General features: G+C 52.8%; 1 protein-coding gene across 1 annotated transcript; it reads right to left on the bottom strand.

Moving 5' to 3' along the window:
• Positions 1 to 342: 342 nt before the first annotated feature.
• STRIP1 (striatin interacting protein 1) lies at positions 343 to 20,387 on the bottom strand. Its single transcript, XM_034767551.1, has 21 exons — positions 20,239 to 20,387; positions 18,560 to 18,629; positions 16,689 to 16,763; positions 15,112 to 15,246; positions 13,942 to 14,062; positions 12,587 to 12,655; positions 11,376 to 11,482; positions 10,610 to 10,737; positions 8,432 to 8,614; positions 7,986 to 8,203; positions 7,436 to 7,501; positions 7,148 to 7,211; positions 6,553 to 6,624; positions 5,992 to 6,066; positions 5,422 to 5,519; positions 4,367 to 4,493; positions 4,130 to 4,230; positions 3,479 to 3,545; positions 2,943 to 3,047; positions 2,498 to 2,702; positions 343 to 1,696 (listed from the first exon to the last, which is right to left on the bottom strand). Exons 1-21 carry the CDS (start codon positions 20,377 to 20,379, stop codon positions 1,449 to 1,451), a joined length of 2,475 nt encoding a protein of 824 aa, XP_034623442.1. The 5' UTR covers positions 20,380 to 20,387; the 3' UTR covers positions 343 to 1,448.
• Between the last annotated feature and the right edge of the window lie 1,063 nt (positions 20,388 to 21,450).

Below are 21,450 nucleotides of genomic sequence, written 5' to 3' on the forward strand. Positions count from 1 at the left end.
GCAGACCCAGAGGCGATCAGAGGACACTGGAAACCCTGCCTGGCTCACGGTCATTGGCCAAGGAGAAAAACGTTGTGTGTTTAAGAGGGGCTAAGCTGCAAGCTAGGAAGGAGCAGGTTGGTCCAGCTGCCAGAACAGCCAGACCCCCATTGCGGACACAGCTACTGAGACAGGCTGGCCCACAGAGCCTTGGGCTCAAGACCTGATGGAAGAAGGGGAGACTGGGGTGGCCTCAAGAGCAGAAAAGGCCCAATTGGAGAAGGTGGATGGGAAGCTGTAGGGGCCTGCTGGATATCGGCAGGGAGCAGCTGCTCTGCAGGATGGAGGAGCCCCACACCTAGCTCAAGCCAAGTCCAAGCGCGACAGATTGTTTAATGCAAAGAGTCACAAAGACATTAAAAACCTGGCATTTGGAGTTATGCAGGAGGAATGGTTACAGGGCTATTTATAGATATGTACAGCTCCCCTGCGCCACCAAGCGGGGTGAGGCGGGACAGCAGCCCAGCTCCAAATGAAGGTCCCTTCTCCACTCACCATGTCCCCTGCATCCTAGCATCAGCCACCTTGTTTGCTTGGGGTCTTTTCGGCTATGCCCAGCCCTGGCATTGGTGAGAGCACAGGCTGCTGCTACCACCACTCCACCTTCCTGCACACACTAGGTGGCAGCACCGAGCCTGTTGCTCCCCACACCCTCTTCCCGAGCCCCTCTCTATGCCCCCCACACCTCTGCCTTACCCGAGGCTGCTCTCCCCGCCTCTGGCCAGGGAAGGAGGTAGGAAAAGGCAGGTGGCTAGAGTGATGCCATGCCCTGGGTGAGTCATCCTCCGTGGGGATTGAACCCGGGACTTCCGGTTTTAAAAGCAGGAGCCTCTGCAACCTGAGTGGAGACCCCAGATGAGTTGGCCAAAGCTGTAGGAGGCTCAACCACCACTAGAGGGGGACAGAGCACCACACCGAGTGGGCAGGAGTGACTGGTTTGGGACCAGAACCGGCAGCCACATCCAACCCCCGGCACGGAGGCAGAGCATAGAGCCCTGTCTGAGCCAAGCAGTGGGGCCAAGGAACATGCTTCCCTCGGATGGGACTGGACTCTAGTGTCTTGGGGATGATGGAGGAGATCTGTCCTCCCCCTAGACCCGTCACTGAACAGCGTGGAAGCCAAGCGACCCAGGAACCCAGTCGGCACAAGCTTCACCAGGAACTGCAGCGGCTGTTGGGTCCCCGCAAAGGCCCGTGACTGGTGCTGCTGTGTCCTTGAGCAGATGGGATGAAGCCAGGCTGCCATCTGGAGAAGGAGGGAGGAACAGCTGTTCCAGGCAGCATAGGCCACACCTGGAACATGCCTTCAGTGGATGAGGAAGAGGAACTCGACCATTCCCGGCATCGTCCCTTCGGCACGTTAGCCCCAGCTCCAAGTCTCTGCAGGGCCCCCTAATGTCACACAGGCATTATTGCAGCAGTTCTTCCCAGGAGATAGGTCTGGAGAAGACTTCCCTTTCTAGCCATAGATCGTAGTTCATCTGGAAATCCTCTGGCAGCTCCACCCTCTGGCCCAGCACGCTCTGTAAACAGTTATCCACGGGCAGGAAGTCAGGGTTGCTGTGCGCCCGGTCATAGCGCCGGGAGTTGAAGCGCTCGATGCTGGCTCGCAGGGCGCACTCCTCCGCCTGGAAGTCCCAGGGGCGCGCATCCAGATCTAGGGCAGAAGGGGGAGGACATTAGGCCTATATAGCCTGGGGAAGGTGGTCTCCTGGTCATACCTTGCCTACCCTCTCCCTCCTTGAACAGGCAGCTGCCCCTGCCCACGAGTGTCAAAAGAGGAAAAGTCCCTTTGATTAGGAATCCCACGATCAGGACTCCTAATGCCAAGGCTTCAGGGCTTGAGCCATCACCAGTGGGAGTCAAGGAGGGCACTGGGCAGTTAGGTGCTTTATGGCTTTTGCCAAGAGACAGGATACTGGGCTAACTGTACCATTAAGCTGCTCCCATATAGCAGTTGGGATGCCACCTCCCCATAATGGGAGGTTGGTACAGCTGCCCTGGGGAGCGAGTTCCTACAGCTGCCAGTTCCTGATAGCTGATGGGTATAAACGGGAGCAGCTCAACCACAGTTGCTAGGTCGAATGCTGCTGCCCTCATCTTTAGGGTGGAGATGAAGCCAACAGTGCTCCATCTTCACCCGCCCATGCCATTCTCTCCCAGCATGCAATGCTCCATCTTTGTCCAAGCAGCTGCCCTCATCTGTAATATGGAGGGACAGCCTCCTGGAGACTACAGGTCCCAGCATGCAATGCTTCGCCTCCATCTGGTATGTTAAAGACCTGTTACGTTTTATGCCAATTAGCGACGCCCTTTGGGCTCCTGGCCAGGTGCCAGCCTGACCTGCTATTGGGCAAAGTGAGCAGATGCCCCCTGGGATAAGCACTCCCTTGGGGCTCAACCCAACCCTGATGAATCAGGCACGTAAGAGGCCATGGGCAGAGGGTGGGGGTGGTACCATTTCCATAGGCCCAGTCATCGTTGAGCCGGTGCCGCACTTTCTGGTAGATAGCGGACATGGTCTTCATGTTGCTTTTCCTCCACTGCCGCCCCAGGTACTTGGTCTGCACCTTGAGCAGCTTCAGGACATAGAGCTGCATCATGGCTTGCTTCACCTTCAGGGCTCGTTTCAGGATGGGAGCCGACTTGAACACCACCAGCATCTAGGAGGCACACTGGTCACACCGCGCCACGGGGCACACGCAGTGCGTAACGCTGTGCCAGGCACATGTACACCGAGCCCATCCATACCCCTCCCTGGCATCAGGACATGGGCTGGATCGAAGACTCAGCCCACACTCCACACGCGGAGGTTTTTAAGGCCATATAGAGCCTTACGCAGCCCCCCACCCACACAGGTCTCTGCACCTTGTGGTCCCGATATCCAATGGGCTCCTACTCACCATGGTCCTGGAGTGTTTCCACTTTGTCAGCTTGTTCAGTATCCTCAGGAGGTTTATACAGGAGAACAGGTTCCGCCAGCAAAACTGGTTGTTATCTCCGGCTTCCTGCAGAGAGATGAAAGCCGGGTGGGAGGGTGAGCAGCCGGCTTGGGGGTGTGTCACGCAGGGATGGGCAGGGCTGCCTGTGGGAGGAGGCTCATGCTATACAGGACCAACCTGAAGGCCAGAAGTCCCTTCCCACCCAGCCCTCCCCTAGCACTACCTGGATCCCAGTCACATGTGCAGGGAGCTGATCATCTCCGGAAAGCCTGGGCTGTCACAGCAAGGCATGGAGCCCAGCACTGCCCCAGCCCTCTGAGCAGCAGCAGCCTGCCCTGGGTGCTTACAGGCTTGCTCCCACATGCCAGGCCTCCGGGTGCTGCAGAGAGCTCGCCTCATTTCCCCTACAGCCCCTCTGTGCTCTGGCCCCAGCAGGGAAAGGACATGACAGGCAGGAGGGGGGCAGCATGCAGGGCACTGCGGGGGGCTGAGCTCACCAGACTCTCTGCCGTCAGCTCCGGGAGCTCGTGCACCACGCAGTAAGGGTAATCCAAGACCGAGATGCTGGAAGGAGAAGAGAGGGCCTCAGCCTCTCCTGCTTGCCGATGCATAGCCCCAGCCTTGCGTGGGGAGATCTCTATGGAGTCCCCTGCACCCCCCGGGGCAGCTTCCTGAAGGATCCCATGCTGGGGATAGCTGACAACGTCCATTTACTGAGAACGGGTCCTGGTGCCTGGGCCACAACCGAGAGGGTACGTTGCTGGGGATTCAGTAGCGTGGAAGGGAGTCTGATGGGAGAGATTCGAGAACAGCTCCCTTCCTATGGGCCCCATGGCAGGAGCAGCACTTGGGGAGGGGGAGCAGGTGCTGGGTACCCCACTGTGGGTGCAGTGTTGGGGGCCCTCAAGGCACCCCACAACCCACTCAGTACCTCACACTGGGCCAGTGACGGGGCCCCCCCACCAGATACCCCATGGCATGGTCAGTGATGGTGAGGGACCCCATCAGGTACCCCACAACCCACTTGGGTAGCTTGCTGCAGGGTTAGTGATGGTAGGGGCACCCCACTGTGCAGCAATCCCACTCCATAGCAGATGCAGGGTCAGCGAAGGGCCTGGTGGTACAGCAAGCCCTGGGCACCCTGTTACCTGTTCTTGGCAGTGATGTAAGACATGATGTTCTGATTGAAGAATTTCAGGATGAGCGGGATGCAGTTGGCAAACACCAGGTGCTGGGCCATGTACTCAAACTAAGAGCAAAGATAAGGGAGGCAGATAAGCAAGCAGACCTGAGCGCCACCTGGTGCTCCATGTTCCCCTAGTGAGCTGCATCTGTGTGCAGGGGGGGGGGGGATCCCCCACCCGGGGGTCCCCATCCAGGTTTACCTGATAAACGTGATTCAACTTGAAGTGCTTGAGCAGCAGCAGCAGCACGGCAGAAATGGCCTTGACGATGATCTCTTTGTGCCGGTTCACGTCCACGCCCAGCTTCATGCTCTGCAGCACCGTGGTCCTGGAGGACAAAGCCCCAATCTCAGCCCCCCGTCTCAGGGAGGGGGTAACCAGTCCCCAGAAGAGGGGATGGCCAGAGACAGCCAGACCACAATCCTACCAAGGGAGTACAGCCCACCGCCTCTTGCCCCTTCTCTCCCTCTCCACAGCCATCATCCCGTGGTCCCCTGAAGGCCTTTCCTGCAACTCCATACGCTCATGCTACCTTTAATTAACGAATAAGGTTTCCAGGATACATTTCACCCCAAAGATCCCAAGGTGGCCAGTCAACCAACTGATCCCTATGCCTAGTTTGTAGCCACTCCATCCCACCGCTGAAACGCGGCCATCTCTGGGGCGGACGGCAGCAGCGGCTAACAGAACATGGGAATGTTCAGGGAAGGCCAATCCCGTATCGGATTGAAACCACAATTTAGATTGGCACACCAGTTGGAATTAGGCCAGGACACTGGGCTAACACGCCCTGGAATCTGTACCAAGCTCGACATCTCAGCAGAAAGAGAACACCTCTGCTAGCACAATTCCCCCAGCACTGCAAGTCCTGACTCAGAGGGAAGGCGCCTGCTACAGTCACCAGCACCGCTACCTGCGCAATCTTGGGTGTGAGCCAAAGATCTCCCCTCCAAGCAAGGGTCAGGCCTAACCCTGCTTAGCGCGAGAGACCTGACAGAATCTAGGGAGTCTAGCTTCAGGCCATTTCCTAGCTCAGAGTTCAGACTTGCTCCCAGCACAGGAAACTGAGTCTCCTGCCGCAGTCTGGATGCTGGCGAAGACTCCCCAGCTCCAGCACAACCAGCCAGGCCTTAAAGCGCTGCCATGCAAAGCCAGGAGAGGCCTTCTACCTACCAGAGACCTAGTCACCCCTGTTCTCTCACCCCCCCATTCACCCCGCCGTGGGCTTCTCCAGGCCACCAGAGAAGGGCACTCACGGCATCTCCTCCGGCAAGACGTCAGCGAGGATGTTAATGGAATCCGTCTTGGCTTTGGAGGTGGGGGCTGCGGCCAGCAGGATCTTCAACAAGGCAATCTGTGGAGTGCATCCGAGAGCTGGGTGAGGCTGGGAAGGGCCTCCGAGGGCAGAGAACAGAGCTGTGGGCGCTGACGCCGAGGTTCTTAATGGCCCTCAATTCGGTACGCGGTGGGGAAAGGCGAGAGGATGCCACGAGGTGCGTGTCAATTTGCAAAGAGGGAGCACATACCAAAGGGCAAGGGTGGGCAGAAGTCATGTGACTGGGGACATACTCACAAGCAGGGGCAATCTGGCACTTGTCCGGAGATGGGTCTGAAGCAGCAGAGGGAACAATCAAGCACACGCCAACGGACAGGGAAAGGAGTGATCCAGTATGACTTGGCACATACCAGTGGAAAGGGGCTAAGATCATGGGATCAGGCCCACTCCAATGTAAGTTTGGAGAGGAGAATCCAGCTGTACTGGTCAAGGCGGTGGAGTGGGAAGGGACGGGGCTCGGCCTAGGATCTGTAGTGTGGCCACAACTCACCATGTACTGGGGCAGGCTGGGAAGGAGGCCCTGGTACAGGGTTTCCGTAGGAACTTGCTCCACTTCCTCTTCCCCCTAGTACAAAGATGAGAGAACCGCGCCCTGAGAACGTCTCCAGCCCTCGCAAGGTGGCCGATTTGGATTGGGGTGCAGGGGCCTGCCTGGCTCTGCAGAACCAGACACAAGCACAATGTGGCCTCCCAGGACACGGGCACAGCCCTCCCATCCCCCAAAGGACAGCCTAGCAGTCACACAGCAGGCTGCCACATAGGGATAAGAGCTCATGAGGGGGGAGGAACCTCCCCCCGCAGGTTACCCTTGAGCAAACCTCTCTGGCTAACTGAATGCACACAGTGACAGGCTCCTGCATGCAGTCACCTCCTCAGGGGATACAGGATTAGCAGGGTCCCCGAGGACAGACACCTACCCAAAGAAACCCCAATCAGCAGTTCTGCAGGCCCCACAGCCTCCTCCTCACACTCCCCAAAGAGTTACTTTACGGATCTGCCTCCCTGCAATGTGTGGACTCCCCAGAGAGGGGCGCACCCCTGTGGCACTCACCCCGGAGAGCGGGGAACGCAGGTACTCCTCTTCCATCTGAACCTGAACCTCCGCGATCGACGTGTACTTGTGCTGCGCAGAGACAGAGTAGGGGAGGTTAATGCCACCGGCCAGCGGCACAGGGAGATTCCCCCAGTCCCTTCGCTGACGGCGCACACCCCACCAGCTGCAGCCCACCCAGTGTGGAAGCCACAGACGGGCTTGTGAAGGCAGGTGCCTGTAACATTTTATGACCATTACACGTTCTGTCCACCTGACCGTTATGTAGTTTGCTACCTGCTCACAAGGGATTAATTCCAACAGGAAAGCGAATGGACCTTTCTGGTAACCCTCCATTGACGACCACTCAGAGAGTGGCCCGGAGTCTGGATGGTCGTCACACCACGGGAAAGGGCTGACCTGGTTCGGGAGACCCAGGGTAGACAAGGGAACTTTGCAGGGGAGAAGAGGGCAGCCCTGCGAGAACAGGAGAGAGGGCAGGCTGGAGGCCTGGCACCTGGACAGGGTGGAGAGTCGGCCCTCAACTGGTGGGAGGGGTTAGAGGCATCCGCACATACAGGCAGTGTCGAGGGGAGCCCGTGAGGGTGGCACTCACCAGTTTCAGGGTTCGGATGCTCTCGTGGATGGGTCTGGGCAGCCCCACCACCGTGTTCGTGTCACTAGAGAGAGGAAAAAGCCAGACTGACACAGAGGCTGAAAACGCTCCCTCCTCCTGGTCAGAAAAGAGAGGATCCATTTCTCCTACAGGGCAGAGAGCAGCCACTGAGCCAGGCGGGAGTTTGCCCATCTGCTGTAGCCTTGCCAGCACGTCAGAATGTGAGGCTGAAATGGCATGACCCACAAACTGGCTCTGGCCAGGCCCCAGAGCTCTGCTTTAACTCACCTCCCCAGCGTATAACCGATGAACTTGCTGCGGCTGGATTCCAGGAACATCTCGATGTCCTTCTCTCTGCAGGAAGGAGGAGATCACTTACCATGCAGTCAGGCCCACACCTTCCACCACTGCCGTGCTGGAGAGTGCCCGCGTAATTACAACCAGGAAGAACGAATCAGCCCAACAGAGCTCTCCTGGATCAAGTGAGATTCAGAGAGAGCAGAGCTCCCGCCTCCACTCCAAAGTCCCACCCCAGGAGGGTCCCCACCCTCTAGGTGAGCTCCAGTGTGGAACACGATAACCCATCATTGCTCCAAGACAATGCCACCACCCTGGAGGCTCATAACAATGGGGTAGTTGATCTCGACAGCCCCACTGCTGGACAGTTCCTAGAGGGTCCTGTCTTTATCCTGAAGGATACTGGTCTCCATCGGGGGAGCAGAAACCTGTCTCACACTTTAACCATCACCACTCAGCATTCATTAGACAAGCCGATGGCAGAACGCTGCCAAGGGCCTGGCATGAGGTCATTCCTAGTGGTCCTGAGGAGACAACTCACCTGACCTTGGGAGCCCAGGGCAGCCCCTTTGGGCAGGTGAGTCGGTCGGTGGGAGGGTGCTGGATGGGTGGAGGCATCACCTCATCTCGTTCCAGGGGGAACGTCTCCCCCTCGAGGCTGTTGTCATCGTCATTCTCCTCCTCTTCCTCACGGGAGTCATCAGCTTTGTAAGGGTCCCGCTCATTGAAGGCATCAAGGTTGTCTTGCTTAATCAGAGCCTGGAACCAAGGGAGAAGGCGGCTGAGTGGGGAGGAGGTGAACGTCAGATTGACACGGGGAGACTATCTCTGGGGCGCAAGTCACCCCAAGATCACACTTGACTCCCCAGCATGCCTAGGGCAAGAAGTTGGCTGCCCTGTGTTACCCTTGTTAATTTCACTGTCCCCTTGAGGGCAAGTTGACGTTCCCTCCGCGACCCCCCTGACCTCGCCCAGACTCGGCCTCACCTTGTGTTCCCGCCGGCCCCGTTTCTGCTGCTGTTCGATCAGGTCGGAGGCCGACGCCGGCGGGGACGCAGCCCTCATGTTGCGGATCACTTTGATGCTGTCCTCTGGAAGTGGCGGGAGGCCCAGTATCTCCCGTTTCTCGGCCTTCATGGCTTGGAGCTCCTCAAAGCCTCCCAGAGTGCACTGCAACAGACCCCCCCCACACACCCAGAATTGTGACTGAGGCGACCGCATGTACAAGCACCTGCCGGACGCACAGCGTACGGGGTTCACTCACTCGGCAGAGCTCCAACCACCCCACACCACCTGACAGAAAGTCCACGTGAACAGATCCCCGAGACAAAGAGTTCTGCCCATAAACCTTACGTATGGGGTCTGTTATTTAGGGTTTATCTATGTCAGATGCTGGACTGCTCAGTCTGAAGACAGCTGAAAAGCCAATGGACAGAAAGGCACCGCTGGGGTTCTAGCTACAGGACATCACAGATCTAGCGAAGTGAAGGGCGCACTTTCCTTTAGTCAAGATGTCATTCAGGAAAGAGGGGTATGGTCTAGAGATGGGAGCACAGAGCTGGTCATCAGAAGCTCTAATCCCACTGCTCACACCATCTCCTCTCTATGACCCTGAGCATCCAAAACTCTTGGCACCTCAGGCCTCCCATCTGTAACGTGGGCATAACACTGGTGACAGGTCTCACCACGGAGTGAGAGGATCTCTATGGAGCGCTCGGACTGTGAAAAGCGCAATGGGATACTGCCCCAGGGTCCTACCATTCTACTTCCTCTGAAGGAATGGAGGATCTGCTACAGGAACCCAGCAGTATTCAGTACAAGGGCAGCTGGGAGTTAAAGGCTCCAGGAAGTCAGCATAACCCTTGTTATTCATACACGGAAGGTGCTTTCAGCTTTGACAGCTGGCAATGTGTTTAGCAACACAGGGAGGGGGAATTTTAATAGAAAATCGACCCTGTCAATAGCTCCCTGTAAATGGATTGTGGAATTTCACCTGCTCCAAGCCACAACCTGCACTGGGGAGTGTCTACATTACAGACTGACACCCTGGTGATCTCACATACTGTTTGTGTCTAGCCAGTTATCAAACTGTTCCTCATTGCCAGGATGGTACAGGGCCATGACCCTGACCGTGAGCAGAGCTGTCACACACTTGTTCCAATGGTTAATTACTCTCACTGTTAAAAATGTATGCCTTATTTACAGTCTGAATTCGTCTAGCTTCAATTTCCAGCCATTGGATCCTATTAGACCTTTCTCTGGTAGATCAAAGACCCCATTATTAAATATTTGTTCCCCAGGTTCTTATGGACGGTCAAAGTCACTAATTAACCTTCTCTTTGTTAAGCTAAATAGATTGAGGTCCTTGAGTCTATCGCTAGAAGGCAGGTTTTCTAATCCTTTCATAATTCTTGTGGTTCTTCTCTGCACCTTCAGCAATTTATCCACATCTTGACTGAATTGTGGGCACCAGAACTGGACACAGTATTTCAGCAGCGGTCGCACCAGTGTCAAATACCCAGATCCCAGAGATCACAAAGAGAGGTCAAATAACCTCTCTGCTCCCACTGGAGATTCCTGTTTATGCCCTTTGGGCCATCGCATTGCACCAGTTCTCATGTTTAGCTCATTGTCCCTCACAACCACCAGTCTTTCTCAGGGTCGCTGCTTCCCGAGACAGAATCCCCCATCCTGTCTACGTTCTTTGTTTCTAGAGGAATACATTTACATTTAGCTGTATTCAAATGCATACTGTTTGCTTACGCCCAGCTGACCAAGTGATCTCGATCGCTCGGAATCAGGTGACCTGTTCTCTTCATTCTTGACCACTCCCCCAATTTTTGTGTCACTTGCAAACTTTATCAGTGATGATTTTCTGTTTCCTTCCAGGTCGTGGCTAAAAGTGTGAAACAGCGAAGGGCCAGAACCGATCCCTGCAGGAGCCCACTGGAAACACACCCACTCCACGATGATCCCCTGTTCACAATTACTCAGCTGCATCTCAGGGCGGATGTACCGAGTTCAGCAGAGGACAAGACAGCCGGTGCCCCTATCACTTGCTTCCAGCCAAGTCGGCTCCAGATTAGATGCCAAAGAAAGAATTACTTGGATGATGGCTGTAGAAAACTTGTTCCAACTCCCCTGCTCACACCCGGGGATTCTTACCAGCACAGTTTTCCAGAGCAGCAGCAGCACCTTCTTCATAGGGAAGTGTGGGGCGTGGCCGCTGCAGAATTTGGTCACCATTCCGAAGAGCATAACGGAAAATGGCTCGTTGTTATACAGCGGGGCCCCTGGAAGCAAACACACCGATAACAGCCATGCTCGCCTGAGGAGTCGCCCACCCTCCCATCACCACCTCCCTCTCAGGGCAGAGCTTCTGCATGTTCCTAACTTCACCATCCCATCCCCTACCTGCTCACCCCCGCCCTCATCCTCTCCTCCCTTCTGAAGTCCAGAATCTACCGTATTTGCTTACAAATAACTCTGATGCTGGGCAAGGATGGCCCCAAAGACCAGACTCCACAGCAGAGATACAACACAAGCAATGGGAATGCTGGCTTCCTTGGCTCTGCCCCCTCTGGTGTAGCTTAACCCTGCCCCAGAGGAATCCTCCACTAACAGCAAAAGAATCCTGTCTCCATGGCCCATTCAGGCTTTGGCTGATTTGCCAAGACAGACAAGAAGAGCGTTGGGAATGGATTCTGCAGAGTGGGCCCATGTCGCCTGGGAATTGGAATGGGACCCAGTAATTCCCTTCACACAGGCCACTGAACTGCTGTAAGCGGAGGACTGCTGGTCACTACCAAACGGGCCAGATTCGAACCACTACAGAGATTCCAGGCCCTGGCTCATCACCTTGCAGAGAACACTGCTGTAACCTACCCACCCCACCATTACACACCCGGGACATCCCAGGGGAGGCTCCTACCTAGCTCTGCTCGGAAAGTCTGCCTCATCGTCTTCCACTCAACCTTGTCTCCCTCAGCCTCCTGCCGGACCGTCTCTACGATCAGGTACATGACGTTCAGCAACACCCTGCAAACCGCAGAGAGTCAGACAGGACCAATGGATGACCGAGAGGGGAGCAGGTCTCAGAGGCGCCTATGACCTGCTGGCTCCAGCAACACTTAGAAAGGCAGTCATGTTCTGCTCCCATTTGTCCATATCCCGCACGAGGAACAGATCAGACTCAAGGGGACTAGAGCTAGATATTGGAGTTGGGGGTAAGAAACCCTCTGGAGGAGTGTTACCCAACTGGCAGGTCATGGCCTCCGGGGGTGGGGAGGAATCACGAGATTTTGAACCCTCTTCCCCTCCCCACCCAGGGTCCTTCAAGGTCATAGAGTTTACGGCCAGAAGGGTCCCCTAGATGATCAGTCTGACCAACTGTATATTACAGGCCACAGAACATCCCCCAGTCAGCCCCGCACCAAGCCAACAACCAGAATTAGACCAAAGCGTTACAGCCCTCAGAAGACGAAACTATTGTGTACCACAGGCAGAGAGCAGGTCAAGGATTCCCTCTCTGGTAACACACAAACTAACCAATTATCTAGGCTCTGCATCAGCATCATTGATACACTTTTTACTCTTAATAAATAAAAGAGGGTAGTGAAAATTTCTAACTTCAGATAAGGGGTCACCAACCTGAAAAGGCTGAGAGAGTGTGCTCCACTCCTCACCCCTTTGCCCCCCGTCTTTTGACCCAGTAGAAGTAACTCACTGTGTACATGGATTAGGAGACAGTCTGACCCTGCATGGCAAGCCCTACTCGTCCATCAGTCCAGTATCCAGCCTCCAGCAGCGGGCTGTACTTGATCCTGCAGAGATGCTAATGAGCTGAGCACGTCTACAGTGCCTTTCGAGCCTGGAGCTCAACACACTTTAAGAAAGGCGGGTGCCATTAGACCCATTTTATAGGTGGGGTAAATGAGACACAAAGAGACCACAGTGAGTCAACACTCTGGAAATGGCGCCCGTTCTCCTGACTCCTAGCCCTCTCTGCTGGACTGAACTGCCTCTCAAAGGAAGGAAACAAATCCCATAACGCACCTGCCAAAGCTCCTTTCTGAACCCCCAGGCCTTCAGCTTAGACCCTGAAGCCTAACATTCAGCAGCCTCTCCCCATCATTTACTCACCTCAAATCCGTGCTGTCGGCCAGGGAGATGGCGGGCTTCCTCACCGCACTGCTGCAGGCGGCACTGTTACTGTGGGAGGAAAGAGACTCAGACCCTCAGATCAGGTTGCCCACCTCTCTCTATGGGAAAACGCAGCTTGGATGGTTTAACACCACCGTAAACAACCAATTAAACCACAAAGGAGAGCTGATCGCTGCCGCTGGGATCTGACACGACTAGACTCTACTGATGCCAAACACTGGAAGCCTCCAAATCAATCCTGCGACACAGGGAGCAAGCGCAGAGTCCCTCATGTCTGAGGAAATTAGTCCCAGTTGATCAGAGGCGCAGAGAAAGGGTACGACTCTCTCCTAGGGGAAACTAAATCACATTCGGTACTTGCTTCAGCAGCGCTTCTTAAACGTCTCACTAAACCTCCCCCTGCACCCCCACAACTTAGCCCCATTTCTCAGATGGGAAAACAGACACAGCAATGCAGTGATTTGCCCTAGGCCTCAAAGGGAGTCAGTGTCAGAGCCAGGATTGGCATTCAGGAATTCCTAGCTCCCAGGCCTGCCCTCGGAAACCCCTCCCTCAAGTGCAAAGGTCTCTGCTCTGGAGCCCGCTGCCGACGTGAAAGGGCTTCATCCTTAGTGGATTCTCCCCCCAGGCGCCCATCAACAATGCACTAGCAGTCTACGCTCAGGGCAGACCTAAGGATGCGCCACGTCTAACATGCTCACTGGCTAAATGGACTAACCCCCGGGAAGAACCATTCTCGCTAGAATGGGTGTCTGACCATTCGTTACCTCCCTGCTCCTCTTCCCCTTGCAGAATAAAAGTGTTCTGGAGAGCACACAGGTGAGATCTCCAGTACAAATCCAGCCCAGCTGCCACCAACTGACCACTGGTTGGAGGCGGGGTGGGGGAGGGCTTCAGCTCCTAGTAGCCAAAATCGACCACCACAGTTGGCAGTCTGAATAGACACACCAAGGATTGAGTATCAGAAGGGTAGCCGTGTTAGTCTGAATCTGTAAAAAGCAACAGAAGGACCCTCTGTTGCTTTTTACCAAGGATTGACTGGACTGACCTGGAGGCAGTATCTCCAGGACACGCGTGAAGCACTCTGAAACTTGCAAAACTTACTGCTGCCTACATTGCCCCTGGTCCTTGGAGGCAGAGCTCAATCCGACCCCCACTGAAGTCAACAGGAGCCTTCCCGCTGACTCTGACGGAAACTGGATTGGGAGCAGAGAGCTGCTGGGAAGTGAGCATCTTTCACAAACTGGAAAAAGATCCAGGTGGAGCAGTTCACGCACAAGTTATCAAAACTCTTCGGGCACAGCTTTTCATATCCCCAGCCCCATGATACTCACTCAATCTCCATGTTCAGAAGCTCCACCAAAGCGTTGAAGGTACCAACTTCCAGTAGCAAGAAAATGTTATATCGCATCCAGGCTTGAACTTCAGCCTCGGAACCGCACTCTCCGAAGGTGCCTGTAATAACGTTATTATTGGACCACCTTTCCGTCAAGAATCTCAGTGCACTTCACAGACATTCAAGCAAGCCTCAGAGAGCCCCTGTGAATCTGATCCACGGATGACAGACAGGAAGACAGGCACGGAGAGGGGAAGAAACTTGCTCCAGGTCTCAGGGAAAAAAAAGAAATTAGTGTCTGAGCTGGGCAAAGAATCCAGATCACCCAACTCCCATTCCGCTGCCCCATCTACTTGGTTAGAAGTTGGACAAAAGTATTTAAGAGAAATATTTTTCAGTTAAAATTATGCATTTGGATTTAAAGATTTCCCCTGAAGCATTTGCAACCCAAACTTTGCCACATTGAGCTAGTGCAGGAGAACCTGGGGCCAGATTTTGGCCCCATCCCCGGCCCATACACGCTGATCTGATATAGGGAGTGTAAAATGGACACAACCGCCAGAGGGAGAATTCCCCTCGCCGTGGCAGCTCTGTAAGGCTCAGGTGCGTGGCCCCATGCTGCCCACAGCATAGGGGACAGGCCTGGGGGTAGGAGAGGGAGTGGGGACAGTGCTCAGCCCCACAGGCCATTCTGGCCTATGGAGCATTCCACTGGCAGACAAAGCACAAGCTGCTCTTAATTTGACTGGGGCCACAGCAGCCCTCAGTGCAGGAAGAACATGGGTATTGCAAAGGCATTTTAAACAACATACTAATTATTATTATTATTCGAGGCGCTTTTGGAGGACGCAGCTCCGCAGCTTAAATCAACCTTTGCCCCAGACCCTCCTGGGCTACCCCTTATGCTTCAGAATCGAGCCCCTAAACAGGAACCCAACTAGAAATAAAGGTGAAAATGACTCATTGAATGCACAATAGGTAAGAGGCAGCAATCGTAACAAGTTAATTCCGATCTAACGGCTGCAGGTGTGACCAGGGACATGGGGAGGGAAGCTGGTGTTAAACAGATGATTTCTAACCTGGGTGCCCCTTTAATAAAGATTCTACACAGAAAAGTTAACAGGGATTTCAGAACAGGACCAATTCTTCTGCCGACACTGCAACATACCTTGTGCGACGTAGAGGATGGCTCGGGCCACCTTGAGCCTCTTCTCCCTGGCAGTGACCTCCAGCCCATCGAGGAGCCGCATGGCATGGGTACGATGCTGGCTGTTGTCCAGCTCGGTCCATTTTTTATCCAGCACTGAAAAGCCAAACACAGCTAGTTTTGTGCGAGGTTGCTCCCCACAGCTGGACGGGGGTGTATATTTCTCCCCCTCTCCAAAAGCCATGAAACTATGAAGCAGTTACAGCTGCAATTCTCTCATCGGATGTAAAATGAAGAGAGGACAATTCAGAGCATTCAGCAAAAATAGAGAGCCAGACTGTCAATTTGGACAGGGCACTCATCACAGCCATGGGACAAAGCATAGGTATGTCTGATCATCAAGGGGCCAGGAAGAGGGAACTCTAAAGCAGAGGTGGGCAAACTACGGCCCGCGGGCCACATCCGGCCCAGCCCCTGAACTCCTGGCCCGGGAGGCTGGCCCCCGGCCCCTCCCCCGCTGTTCACCCTCCCCCGCAGCCTCAGCTCTGGGCGGTGCAGCTGTAGCGCCGCCAGCCACTGGTGCTCCAGGCAGCGCAGTAAGGGGGCAGGGAGCAGGGGGGGTTGGATAGAGGGCAGGGGAGTTTGGGGTGGTGGTCAGGTGGCAGGGATGTGGATAGGGGGTGGGGCAGTCAAGAGGGCAGGGAACAAGGGGGTGGAATGGGGGCAGGGGTCCCGGGGGAGCAGTTGGGGGGGGGGTTTAGATGGGGCAGTGGGAGACAGGTGGGGCAAGGGTTCCAGGGACAGGAAGAAGGTGGTTGGATGGGGTAGGGGTCCCAGGGGGGCAGTCAGGAATGAGTGGAGGGGTTGGATTGGGCGGCGGGGGACAGACAGGGGTTCTGAGGGCGGTCAGGGCACAGGGAAGGGTGGATTGGGCAGGGGTCCCATCAGGGAACGGGGGGGTTGGATGGGGCAGGAGTCCTGGGGGGCCGTCAGGGGGCGAGAAGCAGGGGGGGGCTGGATAGGGGGTGGGGGCCGGGCCACGCCTGGCTGTTTGGGGGGGGGGCACAGCCTTCCCAAACCGGCCCTCCATACAATTTCAGAAACCCAATGTGGCCCTCAGGCCAAAAAGTTTGCCCGCCCCTGGTCTAAAGCCTTCTAGTACAGGACAGAATTAATCAGACTCATCTGTTTGAATCCACATCAGCGGTGATCAGAAGTCAGTACAGACAACAACCTTCATAAAATGAGATGGTTGTTCTTAATGGACAGACTTCCACATCTTACAGCACAGCCACAGTCAGCACCAATTAACCACCTAGCACATTTTGATAGCCTAAGTGCTGATTAGGCCACAGACACGAACCTACTCTTCCCCTCCAGTTCACAGGTGAGGCATATTAGAAGGTGTCCTGTGAACACTGACAACATTTGTCAGCAAACACTAGCTAATGTAAACAAGGAATCAATGTACGTGGCTGGTTCCTTCCTTCTGACACAGAGATAGCAGCACATCAATACTTCTGTCTCCTATTGTCTATGTTCTACAGGTGACATCATCTCCACAGTACGATGTTGGAGGGAGAAGTCAGTTCTCTTACCGTGGACCCTAAAATCCTCCTCAAAGCATTTTCGATTCAGCTGGAACTCCGGACCCTCTGTGTAGCTGTATAGTTCTGCCAAGAGAGCATCACTGTCAATTTCATTTCTGCATCCAACCAGAAAACACCTCCCAAAAACTAACCAGTTCTCAGCTGTGAAACTAAGGAGCACGAACTTCACTTCAGTCATATCACACTTAATGTTTATCGGACTCTGTGAGCATTAGAATTGGCATGGTTTGACTTGTTACCTGGAAATTGTTGCTATGGGTTTTTTCTATTCATACTAATTATATTAATTTTTTTTTAAAAGATTTCTCATCACTGAAGTTTTCTACACTTAGGGTCCTTTGTTTTCAGTTTTTATTTTATTTATTTTTTCCAGACAATTTATCAGTGTTTATTATCACAGCAACCAAAACAGGTGAAAAATCGGTGCAAAAAAATGTTAGTAATTTTTCTGGGTAAATATTGGGATTTATTTTGGCGGACAGAAAGACAGGGAAAAAATTATTCAGTCGATTACAGGTCTGTCGCATCTTATGCGCATTTAACATGCGCGATTTCAGCTTTACGCGGTCGGCAAAAACAAAAAAAAAGAGAAAAATAACAATTTTAATACTGTACCTGTAGTGCAGGCGATTCCGCCCACCATTGAACTCAATGTAATTTTGACTATACGCAGTTTTTGCTTTACGTGCTAACCGCAGAACGGAACCCCCGCGTAAGATGAGACAGACCTGTAATGCTTTGAATTTCGTTCATCAATGTGGTTTGCTGCAGAAACTAAAACAGAACTCAAAACACAATGCCACATCTGAGTTTAAGAAAACAACATATCTCTAATCCTCAAATAAAACTTTTCATTTGAATAAACGGTTTACTGTTGTAAACTTAGAACTATTGCCCTATAAATATTTACATTTAATAATTGGGCCACACCATTTGCAGCGCATACACTCAACTTCATCCTTTTCTCCTGTTTGGTTTTTTTTAAACTTTCTAATACTTCCTTGTGTTCTGAAACTTATTCTGATACGGATTTTTGTTTTCTTCCTATTTTAGCATGCCAAATCTTTAAACCACTATCTGCTAACAGCTTGAAATGTGCAAGTGGGGGGCGTGAGATTCACTAGTACGTTCAGATAGGCACGCACTTATTTTGTGTATGCCTGCCTGTTTGTTATTGTGTGTATCTTCTAGACTAACACATAGTCTTACTTCAACAGGCAGCTTTGCATATACACACACAGACTAATGTATTATCATAATACATAAATCTCACCCAATGTATTGTATTTTCCTAATAAAACAAGTTATTATTTATATATTTGAATGATACGAAAGTAGGGTGAAAATCAGAAAAAAATGAATAATACTTTTTGTAAAACCTGGAAATTTTTTCAGTAAAAATTGGTTTAAACTGAAAACGACAGGGCTTATGTATACTCAAACGCTCAAAACATAAAAGATCTCAGAACAATGTTTTACATAAGTGAAATTCAATAGAAATTATTTTTGGTATTTAAAATATTATTTCCAGTGGAAAAAGTTTATCTGGATGTAAGTTTCTAAAGTATTTGGGATCCAAACACTACATCCACTAGTATGAGAACTGAAAGCTGAAACTGACAAGCAAGTCAAGTGAAACTGACTAGCCTGGTTGTCCAAGGTGGGAAATGCAAAAAAGAAAAGCAGGGTATATGGCAAAAATAATGATTGTTAAAATCCTATTAGCTTTAATTAACTAATGTGTTATTAAGCTAAAAACAATCATATGAAAAATATATTATTTTTGAGTCGATCGTGTTCTTTTACGGACCAGTGAGCAAAAAACAAGTTAATTTAAACATTAGGTTTAATTTCCTTACCCGACAGCTCTGCAGACCATCTATCTGTGTCTGCATATTCAAACTCCAAGTCCGGGGATTCAGAATAGCCCTGATGGCAGAAGAAAAACAGTTTTAATCAGTCACTATTCAGTAAAAAAAAATTCAGTCTCCATAACTTTCAAAATTCATCCTGTTGCAAGTTCGGTACAGTGTTTTCAGTCTAACAGATATGAAATTTACCAGCACATCAACAGTATCACGGTAACCTACTAAAGTGCCTTCTGTATTTTGAATGGGTGTAATATTCAACACTTCTTATTCCTACCCGATTGTGTAATGTTGCTCTGTGCTGTTGAAAAATCATGTTCCATTGAATTGCATTTCAGTGGTGAGTGACCAGTTTGTATACAGCCTATAAAGCACTCTGGGATCCTTTGAAGTGAAAGGCACTATGTAAAATTTTATATATCCACATGCTTATTTAATCCTAAAATTGGAGCAGACTAGTCTGGACCAGGGAGCTCTCAGATTTTATCAATTTAGAATAAATGTGAACCAGTCTGGGATGCTACCACAGTCCAAATCCTCATCCTTGTCTTTAGGTACTAACAGAATACAAAACTAACCAAGTAAATAAATAAATAAATACAGAGAATAGAGGCAATATTACTGAGGCTGGAAAGAGATCAAGACTGCTGCAAGATGCAGTAGCTTTAAAAGAAACAAATGTAAGTCATCAATATGTTCCCTTGGCTAAGCTTTACATGAATCTTGTGCCAATCGCTAGCAGAGGATAGGATGCACAGTCACCTTTGGAAAAACAATGAGGAGTCCAGAGGCACCTTAAAGGCTAACAGATTTCTTTGGACATAAGCTTTTGTGGGTAAAAAAAAAAAAACTTCTTCAGATTCACCTTTGGGACTGGGATCAAATGAAACAGCAACATTCATTTACCCATTTTAAGGCAGTGGGTCTGAACCTATTTATCATTGTGGGCTGCCTACACAGCTCTCTCTGTGTTATGTGGGCCGCATCCACACCATATATATACTACCTGTATGGCCCTGAGCATGTCCCATGGGGCACAGCTGTGCGCTGGTTGGGCTGCAAGCAGCCGGGGAGTTGAGAACCACTGCTTTAAGAAGTCACTCTGACTGGGGCTCAATCTCCCACGTATGGACCATATCACCTTTTGAGTCTGGCATCGCTTCCCCCTGACACAGGGATGTCAGTCCCCCGAAATCTGGGTCTGGGACCGCTCTGGATGTCCCCTCCCCCTGACACAAACATAGCAGCGGCTCCAAGGTGCGGGCCAACACTGAACACCCTGCCCCTCTTATACACCCGCCAGCCAGCCGCAGGCCTGGCGCCCAGACACCGCACCGATGGGCGCTTGGTCTGTATGTCTATAGCCAGGCCCACTGAGAGGCGGGGCTCTAGGCAGGTACCGACTCCCTCCCCGACAGGATCCAGGCTGGCGCTGGCCCCGGACACCCACTACCAATGCCAGGGGAAGGGGGCTGGCCCGATACCGAGACCCCCACGGGGGTGGGTCAGACCTACTTATACCCAGAAGGGGGAGGGGTCTGCGGTACCCAACCGCCCCGCCCCGCCCACAGCGACCGGGGGGGGGGGGGGGGGCAGCGTCATTCGGAGCTGGAACCGAACCGAACCCCCCCGCCCGGCGGACCGAGGAGGGAGCAGGGCCGCGCGCTCACCTCGGAGTCCTTGCGCTGGTTGCGGTTGAACTCGCGGCCCTTCCCCGCCGGCAGCAGCCCGCCCCGCTGCTTGTTGTTCACAATCAGCGGCCCCGGCCCCGGCCCCGGCCCCCCGCAGCCACCGACACCGCCCGGCTCCATCTTCGCCCGCCCCGCCTTCCTCCCCGGGCCTCGCCGCAATCTCGCGAGAAGCACTCGCTCGCCCTTCTCGCGAGATCTGCAGCCAGGGAGGGCGAGGTAGAGAGGCAGCCATGGCTGGTGCGGCAGAAGAGTGGGTAGCCTGAGATAGCCATGTTAGGAGTGGCAGGAGCTGTAGCAACCCCCCTTTTAAGTTAGCGTGCTGGCTGCTGGGGGTCTTGTCCTCACAGCGTCTTGCCATATGGCCCCCGAGGCTAGAGCTGCCATCACATCAGCATGCAGCATAGCCAAGCCAACCCGCCCCTTCAAAAGTCACAAATCATCACAGAATCACAGGGTTGGAAGAGACCTCAGGAGGTCATCTAGTCCAACCCCCTGCTCAAAGCAGGACCAATCCCCAACTAAATCATCCCAGCCAGGGCTTTGTCAAGCCGGGCCTTAAAAACCTCTAAGGATGGAGATTCCACCACTTCCCTAGGTAACGCATTCCAGTGCTTCACCACCCTCCTAGTGAAAAAGTTTTTCCTAATATCCAACCTAAACCTCCCCCATTGCAACTTGAGACCATGACTCCTTGTTCTATCATCTGGTACCACTGAGAACAGTCTAGATCCATCCTCTTTGGAACCCCCTTTCAGGTAGTTGAAAGCAGCTATCAAATCTCCCCTCAGTCTTCTCTTCTGCAGACTAAACAATCGCAGTTCCCTCAGCCTCTCCTCATAAGTCACGTGTTCCAGGCCCCTGATCATTTTTGTTGCCCTCCGCTGGACTCTTTCTAATTTTCCTACATCCTTCTTGTAGTGTGGGGTCCAAAACTGGACACCATACTCCAGCTGAGGCTTCACCAATGTTGAATAAAGGGGAATGATCATGTACCCTCAATTTGCTGGTAATGTCCCTACTTATACAGCCCAAAATGCCGTTAGCCTTCTTGGCAACAAGGGCATACTGACGACTCATATCCAGCTTCTCGTCCACTGTAACCCCTACGTCCTTTTCTGCAGAACTGCTGCCTAGCCGTTCGGTCCCTAGTCTGTAGCAGTGCATGGGATTCTTCCGTCCTAAATGCAGGAC

Source organism: Trachemys scripta, chromosome 4 (genome assembly GCF_013100865.1).
Source record: "Trachemys scripta elegans isolate TJP31775 chromosome 4, CAS_Tse_1.0, whole genome shotgun sequence".
Taxonomy (NCBI): domain Eukaryota; kingdom Metazoa; phylum Chordata; order Testudines; family Emydidae; genus Trachemys; species Trachemys scripta.

Coding starts and splice junctions, on each gene's coding strand:
- STRIP1 (XM_034767551.1), bottom strand. CDS start 20,379: ATGGAGCCGGGCGGTGTCGGTGGCTGCGGGGGGCCGGGGCCGGGGCCG. Junction 18,630..20,238: donor ACCAGCGCAAGGACTCCGAG/GTGAGCGCGCGG, acceptor TTCTGCCATCAG/GGCTATTCTGAATCCCCGGA. Junction 11,483..12,586: donor GCCGACAGCACGGATTTGAG/GTGAGTAAATGA, acceptor TGCGGTTTGCAG/GGTGTTGCTGAACGTCATGT.